Source organism: Canis lupus, chromosome 16 (genome assembly GCF_011100685.1).
Source record: "Canis lupus familiaris isolate Mischka breed German Shepherd chromosome 16, alternate assembly UU_Cfam_GSD_1.0, whole genome shotgun sequence".
Lineage (NCBI taxonomy): Eukaryota > Metazoa > Chordata > Mammalia > Carnivora > Canidae > Canis > Canis lupus.
The window spans coordinates 52,672,409-52,683,919 of record NC_049237.1 but is presented as its reverse complement, the minus strand read 5'-3'; the positions used below and the strand labels follow the sequence as shown (position 1 = coordinate 52,683,919).

Below are 11,511 nucleotides of genomic sequence, written 5' to 3'. Positions count from 1 at the left end.
CAAGATGCAGACCATCCCCGACGGGCACAACGGCTTCTCCGGGGTCAAACCGGGGAAGACTGGACAGTCGTGTCTGAACCCAGGCGTGTGTCCAGGCTGGGGCCCTGGGTGCACACAGTCCTTCCCTGGGGCCTGTGGACAGGGGTGTGGTTGTGTCCCTGTGTGCACAGGCCATTGCCTGCAGGGAGGGGGGCGTCGGCAGCACGAGCACTGCCCCTGCAGCTTCCTCCAGGAGTGGGTCAGGGAGGGGGTCCCAGGCAGTGAGGTCACTGCCGTGTCACAGAGCCCAACAGAACTCGGAACCCCCGTAACCAGGCACCCGCATCCAGTGCAGCCCCAGCTCAGGCTCACTTGGCTGGAGACATCTGCTACTAGAAGATGTTCTCTTGCTGCCTTCTCACCTCTGGGGGCTCTGGCTCCCAGGAACCCCAGGGGTGCGGCTTGTTCCTATGCTGTAGGCAGTGGCTCCAGCATAGGTACCAAGGCATCAGGGCGGTGATCAGGAGGCACCATCAGGTAACACAGCACAGGCCAGGCCAGGCCCCCTGTGCCACCATCCTGGGAGCCCCATCCCCTCCTCCTTAGGTTCAGGGAACCAGGGATGTGTGAGCAGGTCCCATGCAGGCTGGGGGACCCTGCAGGGCAGCAGGTTCCCCGGGGATCCCTTCAGGGTCACCCTCATGTCATGGTGGGCAGGGGGCAAACAGGGTTCCTGAGGTCCTCTACCCGCCCCAGAGTCACCCCAAGGCCCTGCAGCCACATCCCTTTGCTGTCCCCGGGGGCGGTGGGTGCGGCCTGCACTGTGGGGTGTCTGGGTGGAGGCAGCTGGGGGTGCGGCCCAGCCGAGGGGCCAGACCGGGCGCTGAGGCCTCCTGCCTGGCTGCCGGGCACTGTCTCCACAGAGCTCCACCCGGGTCGTGGGGTGCGAGCAGGACGAAGGGGTCGTCTGCCCCACCGCCTCCAGGATCAGGGAGGTGCCCTGCGCAGCTACCAGAGGCCAGCGCGGGCTCAGGGTGAGTGCAGGGGCTGGGCCCCCCGACACCCGGGCCCCGATGCGGCAGGAAGGGCCCCGGGTCCCAGAAGCCAGCCTGCTACCCCCTGGGCCCCCCGACACTCCTGCTCCCACATGAGTCTGGATCCCCCCCTCCCCACACCTGCCCCCATGGCCCTGCCCCTGCCTGGGCCAGATGCAGAGTCCCTGCGCACAGATGTGTGGGAACATCAGAATAGAGCCCTCAGGGGAGGCCTGGTCCCCCGGGGGTTAGCGCCTGCCTTCCCCCAGGCCTGATCTCCGAGGCCCGGGATCGAGCCCCGCCTGGGCTCCCTGCACGGGCTGCTTCTCCCTCTGTCTGTGTGGCTGCCTCTCTCGGTCTCTCTCTCTGTGTCTCTGAAGGTCCTTGTACTGATCCAAATATTTTGAACATTTATCCTCTGAGATTGTTTCTCTATTGCATAGTTGGTCCTGTTTGTGTAAGAGACAGGCAGGGAGCTTGAGCGGGAGAGGGAGCCCCAGCTCCTCAAGCCCACGGGGCCCCAGCGCAGGGCCTGCCGGGGCGGGATCCCAGGCCTCCGGGCGGCTCCCTGCAGGCTGCACGTCCCCTCTGTCCCACCTCAGGGTGCAGGGGCCGCGGCCTGGAGGGGGCATCGGATCGTCCCGATGAATTCCAGCCGGACGGAGCTGCTGGAGCTCGAAGTCCGACAACTACTGCCCGCCTTGCTGTCCAGGGACGTCATCTCCATTTTCACCTTTTTGGATGGCTATCGTACATTTGCCACCACGGACGAGGTGCTGGACCTGCTGTTCACCGAGTGAGCACCTGCCCCTCCGCAGCCCAGGGCTGGGCCACCTGCTGCTGGGGAGGCTGGGGATGGTGTGAGCTTCCCGGCCTCGGGCTGCTCCCCCGCCTGGAGCAGGGTCCCCCAGGGCCTAGCGGGGTCCTGGAGGGCAGCCCCGGGGCCCGGCCTGTGGCGGGTCGGCCAGAGGGGCTGTGCCTGTGCTCAGCAGCCGTCCTCCTCCCCGTGACCAGGCCTGTGCCTCCTCCCCGCCCCCACCCCCCCCACCCCCCCGTCACCAGGGTCCTGAGCGGCCTGTTTCCCCATTGAAAGGGAGGTTTGAGAGTCCATCGGGGGTCTGTGTCCTGGGGCAGCCAGACCAGGGCACCCCGGGGTGCCTCAGGCCCACTAGGATATTGGCCATGGGCCTGGCCGGAGCCCTTTCATGCACAAGGCTTCAGGAACCCCCAGCAGGTGCGGGCGCATCCGGGAGCTGCCCGTGGCCCCACAAACAGAGCTGACGGCCCCCAGGGCTCCGGCCTAGTCGGGGTCACAGGTGACAGCCCCCATGATGAGAGGTCGTGCCCACAGGACGATTCATGGGATGTCCCCGCCCTCCTCTAGGTATGGGTACATCGTAGCTGCATGTGGTAATAACAACGCCATCCTGCAGCGCTGGAAACTGTGAGTGACTCCGGCTCCTGCAGGAGGGCCTTCCCTCTCCAGGAGGGCAGCGAGGGGGCTGTGGGGCGCCCGCACCTGCTTGTCTCTCCTGCCGCCGGTTGGCACCCTCACCCCACACATCTGCAATTCCCGTGACAGGGGAAAGGTCTAAGGCCCCTTCTGGAAAAGAGCAAAGGAGAGCGGTGGATGGGGTGTGGGCTTGGTGGGAGGCACTTGGACCCCTCAGGGAGACCTTCTCCATGCCCCCCCAACCCTCTCTCTGCCCCACACCTGGAGCCCAGAGCAGAGGGGGTGGGGAGCATCGTACTCCCCAATCTGGTGGCACCTGCACCCGGGGGCACAGCAGGTGCTCAGGAGGGCCGGTGAGGGCTCCCGGACCAGGCGGCCCCCGCCCCGTGGGAGATGGGAGATTAGAGTCAGTGGAAGGACACCCCCGGGGGCCCCTCGGGAGGGAGGCAGCCCAGAGACACAGGAGGGAAGGTGGAGGTCCCGGGCGGCTCCTGGCAAGGCCTGGCAGAACACAGAGCCCGAGCCCTCCTGCCTTGGAGCTTCCCAGAGCGACAGTGTGTGCAGTGAGGGCAATGACAGGCCAGACACCCCCCGTCCCCTGATGCCTGCCGGTGGACTCAAGGGGCAGGTGGGCAGGGACCAGGCTGAGGAGGGAGCCCCGCTTCCCCAGGAGAGATGGTGATGGTCACACCGCTGGGCCTGGGCTCCCCGCACAGAGGCTGCGTGCCAGCCCCTCCTTGGGGAGCAGGCCTGTGGCAGGCAGGACCACCAGATGGCAGGGGAACGATGAGCAGGACTGGCCTCCGATAGCCCCACGCGGGAGTCTGGGGCCCCGGGTCCTGCAGGGCTTCCCCGGGACACCTGCATGTGACAGAGCCCTGTCTTCTGACGCCTGTGCCTGCCTGTCCCTCCCCAGGGCCATCTCCTGCATGCTGGAAATATGGCTGGATTATTATCGGGACGACTTTTGTCAGCTCCCAGCATTTCCCTCCCTTAGGAAACTTCTACAATTCCTAAGTCACCACCTGCCAGGCTCAGACGTGGAAGTCCGGGCCTGGCGTTACCTCAGGCAATTCAGATGCCTCCATGCAGCGAAGCCAGAGGCTGGGGGTGAGGAGGCTTGGGAGTGGCTGAGCTGGGGACAGATGGGGCCCCCGGATCCAGCCTCCGTGCAGCTGGGCCGGGAGCAGGGGGTGGGCTCACACCCTACCCCATGGGCTGCAGCCTGGGGACACCTCCCAGGGCTCTTGCCCTCACACACCGGGAGTGGTGGGAAGAGTGGCCTTGACTTGGGAGGGTCGTGGACAGTCCGTCCTGGTGGTGATACTTTGTCTTCTTGGATCTACAGCTTCGGCCCGAGGAAAACACCGTGAACCTGCTCTGGAGCGCGCCCCAGCTTGGACCGTGGGGCCTGCTGCCCCGTCGGGGCCTGAAGGGATCGAGGCCATCCTGGATGCTGGTGCTGAGGACTCGGCCCGCACTGAGGCGCCTGCTGGGGAGGCGAAGCCCCTGCAGATAGTGGTCACTGCTCTAGTTCATTGCTCTGCCCTGCAGGAGCCCCCTGTACCCCTGGGCGACCTGGAGGAGGAGCAGGCGCCACCCCCTGCTCTCGAGGTCGTGGCTATGCCCGAGCCACCTCCTAACTCGATGGAGCAACCGGCCTCAGGGCCGAGGAAACCACTTGAACCACCCGAAAAGCCCACCCCACCTCTGACTGTGGAGCCTGGGGAAGATTCAGGGTCTGAGGGGATAGTGGCTGCTGGAGATGAGGACTTGGTCAAGGCAGAGATGCTGGTTCCTGAGGTGAAGGTGGTGCACGTGCTGGTCGAACCTATGGTTCCCTGCTCCGATGAGGAGGAGCCCCCTGCACCCGTGGCCACCCCGGAGGAGTAGGCCCAGGTGCCTGTAATTGGGGTCCCCAGAGGGCCAGACCTGCCATCTGCCTCCAGAACAACCAGCTTCCACCTGTTAGCAGCCCCCTGACCACCTAGGGAGCCCGCCCCAGCTCTCACCGTGGGGCTCGTGATGGCTGCAGCCCAACGGAGGCTTGCCCTCCCCTGTTATTTCACTGTTTCTATATTTTGAGTTTTTCTTTAACCTTTAACCTGTATAATGGCTTATAGAGTTTTATTGTAATAAAGGATAAGTTAACTTTACACAAAATTGACTCTGATGCTTTTAAATTACACATCGTGGTACTTTAGGTCCATTCACAGTGTCGCAGGTCCAGAGCCCAGGGCACCGGAGGACAGAGCCGAGGATCCGGGGCTCCCCCGGGACAGGCAGAGGCCGGGAGGACACAGGACAGCCAGGTCTCTCCTGCCACCGGGTGGCCCCGAGCTGTGCAGATCGTGCCCCTACCTCGGAGCACCCGGACCCCTGCGCACTGGATGCTGCAGTAGTTACTGTGGGAGCTGACTCCAGGGCTGGACAGCTGGCCGCCGCCACTGTGGTTGTCCCTCCTGGTGTCACCCTGTACCTGGGCCTGAGCAGGGGCCTCACAGGATTAAGAATCCCACTGAACTGTAGACCTGGTAGAGGGCTGGGCAGCTCCCCCAGGTGCACACACCTCAGAATCAGCACAGCAGGCCCCTCCCCCAGAAGACCAGTTAGAAGGTCAGGGGAAAAGCAAGTTGACCCCCTTGTTTTTTGTTTTCTGTTTGCTTCACCCCCCCTTTTTTTCTTTTCTTCTCTTTTTCCTTCTTTTTTCTTTGCTTCTTTCTCTTCTTTTTCTCCTTTTTCCATTACAACTTGTTTTTGGCCACTCTGCACTGAGCAAAATGGCTAGAAGGAAAAAACTCACCTCAAAAGAAAGAATCAGAAACAGTCCGCTCTCCCACAGAGTTACAAAATTTGGATTACAATTCAATGTCAGAAAGCCAATTGTCAGGGAGCTGGAGAAAAGACAGCAAATAGATCCTACACCCAGTAGAAGAAGAGGGTTAAAAAAGATTTGAGCAGAACTCAATGAAATAGAGACCAGAAGAACTGAGGAACTGATCAACAAAACAGGAGTTGGTTCTTTGAAAGAGTAACATAGATAAACCATTAGCCAGCCTTATTAAAAAGAAGAGAGAAAAGACTGAAATTAAGGGGAGATCACTACCAGCACCAAGGAAATACAAACGATTTTAAAAACAGATTATGAGCAGCTATATGCCAATAAATTAGGCAATCTAGAAGAAATGGACAGATTTCTGGAAAGCCAGAAACTACCAAAACTGGAACAGGAAGAAATAGAAAACCTGAACAGGCCGATAACCAGGGAGGAAATTGAAGCAGTCATCATAAACCTCCCAAGACACAAAAAGTCCAGGTCCAGATGGCTTCCCTGGGGAATTCTATCAAACACTTAAAGAAGAGACTGTACCTATTCTACTACAGCTGTTTAAAAGACAGAAAGAGATGGAGTACTTCCAAACTTCCTCTATGAGGCCAGCATCACCTTAATTCCAAAACCAGACAAAGACCCCACCAAAAAGGAGAATTAGAGACCAATATCCCTGATGAACATGGATGTAAAAATTCTCAACAGGATACTAGCCAATAGAAGCCAACAATATATTAAGAAGATTATTCACCATGACCAACTGGGATTTATACCCAGGATGCAAGGTGGGTTCAACACACGTAAAACAATGTGACTGACCATATCAGCAAGAGAAAAAACAAGAACCATCTGATCCTCTCAATAGAGGCAGAGAAAGCATTTGACAAAATACAGCATCCGTTCCTGATCAAAACTCTTCAGAGTGTAGGGAGAGAGGGAATATTCCTCAGCATCTTAAAAGCCATCTACGAGAAGCCCACAGCAAATATTCTCAATGGGGAAGCACTGGGAGCCTTTCCCCTAAGATCAGGAACAGGACAGGGATGTCCACTCTCACAACTGCTATTCAACATAGCACTAGAAGTCCTAGACTCAGGAATCAGGCAACAAAAAGAAATAAAAGGCATTCAAATTGGCAAAGAAAAATTCAAACTCTCCCTCTTCGCAGATGACATGATACTGTACATAGAAAACCCAAAAGACTCCACCCCAAGATTGCTAGAACTCATACAGCAATTTGGCAGTGTGGCAGGATACAAAACCAATGCCCAGAAGTCAGTGGCATTTCTAAACACTAACAGTGAGACTGAAGAAAGAGAAATTAAGGAGTCAATTCCATTTACAATTGCACCCAAAAGCATAAGATACCTAGGAATCAACCTAACCAAAGAGGTAAAGGATCTATACCCTAAAAACTACAGGACACTTCTGAAAGAAATTGAGGAAGCCACAAAGAGATGGAAAAATATGCCATGCTCATGGGCTGGAAGAATTAATATTGTGAAAATATCAATGTTACCCAGGGCAATTTATATGTTCAATGCAATCCCTGTCAAAATACCATGGACTTTCTTCAGAGAGTACAAATCATCTTAAGACTTGTGTGGAATCAGAAGAGACCCCGAATAGCCAGGGGAATTTTAAAAAAAGAAAACCATATCTGGGGGCATCACAATGCCAGATTTCAGGTTGTACTACAAAGCTGTGGTCATCAAGACAATGTGGTCCTGGCACAAAAACAGACTCATAGATCAATGGAACAGAATAGAGAATCCAGAAGTGGACCCTCAACCTTATGGTCAACTAACATTCGACAAAGCAGGAAAGACACCCACTGGTAAAAAGACAGTCTCTTCAATAAATGGTGCTAGGAAAATTGGACATCCACATGCAGAAGAAGGAAACTAGACCACTCTCTTTCACCAGACACAAAGATAAACTCAAAATGGATGAAAGATCTAAATGTGAGACAAGATTCCATCAAAATCCTAGAGGAGAACACAGGCAACACCTTTTTTGAACTTGGCCACAGTAACTTCTTGCAAGATACATCCACGAAGGCAAGGGAAACAAAAGCAAAAATGAACTGTTGGGACTTCATCAAGATAAGAAGCTTTTGTACAGCAAAAGAAACAGTCCACAAAACTAAAAGAAAACCTACAGAATGGGAGAAGATATTTGCAAATGACGTATCAGATAAAGGGCTAGTATCCAAGATCTATAAAGAACTTATTAAACTCAACAGCAAAGAAACAAACAATGCAATCATGAAATGGGCAAAAGACATGAAGAGAAATCTCACAGAGGAAGACATAGACATGGCCAACAAGCACGTGAGAAAATGCTCCTCATCACTTGCCATCAGGAAAATACAAATCAAAACCACAATGAGATCCCACCTCACACCAGTGAGAATGGGGAAAATTAACAAGGCAAGAAATAAGAAATGTTGGAGAGGATGTGGAAAAAGGGGAACCCTCTTGCACTGTGGGTGGGAATGTGAACTGGTGCAGCCACTCTGGAAAACTGTGTGGAGGTTCTTCAAACAGTTAAAAATAGATCTACCCTATGACCCAGCCATTGCACTGCTGGGGATTTACCCCAAAGATACAGATGCAGTGAAACACCGGGACACCTGCACCCCGATGTTTCTAGCAGCAATGTCCACAATAGCCACACTGTGGAAGGAGCCTCGGTGTCCATTGAAAGATGGATAAAGGAAATGTGGTAATTGTATACAATGAAATATTCCTCAGCCATTAGAAACAACAAATACCCATCATTTTCTTCGACATGGATGGAACTGGCGGGTATTATGCTGAGTGAAATAAGTCAATCAGAGAAGGACAAACATTATATGGTCTCATTCATTTGGGGAATATGAAAATAGTGAAAGGAAATAAAGTGGAAAGGATAAAAAATGAGTGGGAATTATCAGAAAGGGAGATAGAACATGAGAGAATCCTAACTCTGGGAAACGAACAGGGTGGTAGAAAGGGAGGTGGTTGGGGGGTGGGGTTGACTGGGTGATGGGCAGTGAGGGGGGCACTTAATGGGATGAGCACTGGGTGTTATTCTATATGTTGGCAAATTTTAGAACACCAATAAAAAATAATAAATAATAAATAATAAAATAAAACAAAGACTATAGTAAATGACACTTAAAAAGCATTACACAATGTAAAGGGTTCTATCCAACAAGAAGATATAACATTTGTAATTATATATGTATCCAACAAAGAAGTACCTAAATATACAAAACATATATTAATAGACCTACCAGTAAAAACTGACAGCAGTACAATAATACTGGGGAGTTTAATACCCTAGTTCCATCAATGAGTAGATCATCCAGACAGAAAATCAATAAGGAAATTTTGGACTTGAATGACACAGTAGATCTGATGGCCTTAATAGATATATACAGGACATCTCCATCCAAAAACAGAACATATATTTATCTCAAAGCACATGAAATAGCCTCCAGAACAGATCACATGTTAGGTCAAAAAATACATCTCAATAAGTTGAAGAAGTTTAAAATCCTATGAAGCATCTTCTTCAACCAAAATGGTATGCAACTAGAAATCAACTAGAAGAGGAATAAAAAGGAAAAATAACAAGTAGTGGAAATGAAACAACATGGTACTTAACAAACAATAAGCCAACAACAACAAAAAAATAGAATGATACATAAAAAAATACCTTGAGACAAATGAAAATGGAAATACAATTGATTTGTGGAATATGTGAAAAGCAGTTCTAAGAGGGATGTTCATGGCAGTATAGGCCTACCTCAAGAAACAAGAACCTAAAATAAACGTCTAATCAGAAAAAGAAGAATGAAACCCAATTTAATAAAAGGAAGGAAATAATAAAGATCAGGGCAGAAAAAAATAGAGAATAAGAATATACTTAAATGATCAATAAAACTGAGCTTTTTGAAAAAAATAAACAAAATTAACCAACCTTTAGCTTAGTACAAGAAAAGAGAAAGAAAGTTCATATATATAGAGAGAAATTAAATAGAAGAGGTTATAACTGATGCCACAGATACACAAAGGACCAAAAGAGAGTGCTCTAAACAATTATCTGACAACAAATTGGAAAACAAAAAAGATATGGGTAAATTCATAGAAACATACAATCTTCAAGATTGATTCATGAAGAAAGACAACATTTGAATAGATTGAATACTAAAAAGGAGATTGAATCCATTTTCAAAACCCTCCCAATAAACAAAATTCAGGACCAGATGGTTTCACTGATGAATTATGCCAAAAATGATTTAGTACCTGTCCTTTTCAAACTCTTCCAAAACCTTAAAGAGAAGGGAACATTTCCAAACTTATTTTATGAAGTCAGTATCACTCTGATACTAAAACCAGACGTTGACAACCATAACAGAAAACATACCAATGTAAAAACTTTCAACAGAGCAAACCAGTTCAGCCACACATTTATAAAGATCATATACCACAAGCAAGTGGGATTTATTCCAAAGATGCAGAAGTGGTTCAAAATCCAAATATCGATGACTATACTATGCCATGTTAACAAAATGAAAGATAAAAATCATATGATCATCTAAATAGATACAGAAAATCAATTGACCAAATCCAACATACATTTATGCTAAAAATGCTCAACAAAGTGGTTATAGAGAGAACAAAGTTCAATTTAATAAAGGCCATAAGTGACAAATCCTTAGCAAACATCACACTCAATGGTGAAAATTTAAAGTTTTTTCTCTAAGACCAGGAACAAGACAAAGATGCCTATTTTTGCCTCCTTAAGCAATATGTTTCAAATCCAAACCACAATAATTGGACAAGAAAAAGAAATAAAAGTCATCTAAATTGGAAAGAAAAGTAAAAGTCACTATTTGCCAATGTAATGATACTATATATAGAAAACCTGAGAGATTCCACCGAAAAACTGTTAGAACTAATAAATAAATTCAGTAATACTGCAGGATATAAAAGCAATATAAAGAAATAAGTTGCATTTTTATACACTAAAAATGAGCTATGGATACAAGAAATAAGAAAGCCATTCCATTCACAATTTCATTAAAGAGTAAAATACATAGGAATAAATTTAAACAAGGAGGTGAAAGACCTGTACTCTGAAAATTGTAATACATGGATGAGAGAAATTGAAGACAACACAAACAAACAGAAAGACTTCTGTGCTTATGGGTTGGAATAATTAATACCATTAAAATGTCCCTAGTACACAAAGAAATCTATAGATTCGATGAAATTGTTACCAAAATTCCAATAGCATTGTTCAAAGAACTCGAATATCAATTCTAAAATTTGTACAGAGCTATAGAAGACCCCAAATAGCCAAAGGAATCTTGAGAAAGAAAAGACTGAAGGTATCATAGTCCCTGATTTCAAACTATATTACAAAAATACCATAATCAGAACAGTATGGTATTGGCATAAACAAAACAAAAAAAACAGATACTCAGATCAATGGAACAGAACAGAGTCCAGAACTAAACTCACATTTATTTGGTCAATTAACTGATGACAAAAGCCCCAAGAAAATACAATGAGGAAAGGATAGTCTCCAAAAAATGGTGTAGAGAAAACCACTATTTTACACCAAACACAAAAACTGACTCAAAAATGTATTAAAAATGTGAATGTAAGAGCTGAAACCATGAAACTCTTAGAGGAAAACATAGGTAAGTAAGCTACTTGACATCAGTCTTTCAGTCTTTGCAGTGAATTATTTATCTGACTCCAAAAATTAGAATAGGTGGAATACATGAAACTAAAAAGCTTTTTGCATAGCAATGGTTCATACATAAACCATTAACAAAATGAAAAGGCAACCTACTGATTATGATGAAATATTTTCAAATTATGTATCTGACAGGGGGTTAATATCCAAAATATATGAAGAATTTAACTCAATAGGAAAGACAAACAAAAAACTACTAAAAAATGCCAGAGTTAAACAGACATTTTTCCAAAGACAACACGCATACAGCTAACAGACATGTGAAGAGAAGCTCAATCACTCATTATTAGAGAAACACAAATTAAAACCACAATGAAGTGTCACCCTGCATCTGCTTAAAATGTCTATTTAAGAAAGGGGAATAAACAAGTGTTAGGATATGGAAAAAAGGGAATGCTCCTAGGTTGCTGGTGGGAATTTCAATCGGTGCAGTCACTGTGGATAACAGTATGGAAATT

At 48.6% G+C, this 11,511-nt stretch overlaps 1 protein-coding gene across 1 annotated transcript; it reads left to right on the top strand.

Moving 5' to 3' along the window:
• The first annotated feature begins 316 nt into the window (after window positions 1-316).
• On the top strand, window positions 317-4,603 carry LOC119874676 (ral guanine nucleotide dissociation stimulator-like). Its single transcript, XM_038560472.1, has 6 exons — window positions 317-516; window positions 903-1,013; window positions 1,616-1,809; window positions 2,398-2,457; window positions 3,383-3,576; window positions 3,815-4,603. The coding sequence occupies exons 1-6, from the start codon at window positions 379-381 to the stop codon at window positions 4,357-4,359; spliced, it is 1,242 nt and encodes a 413-aa protein (XP_038416400.1). The 5' UTR covers window positions 317-378; the 3' UTR covers window positions 4,360-4,603.
• The last annotated feature ends 6,908 nt before the right edge of the window (window positions 4,604-11,511 follow it).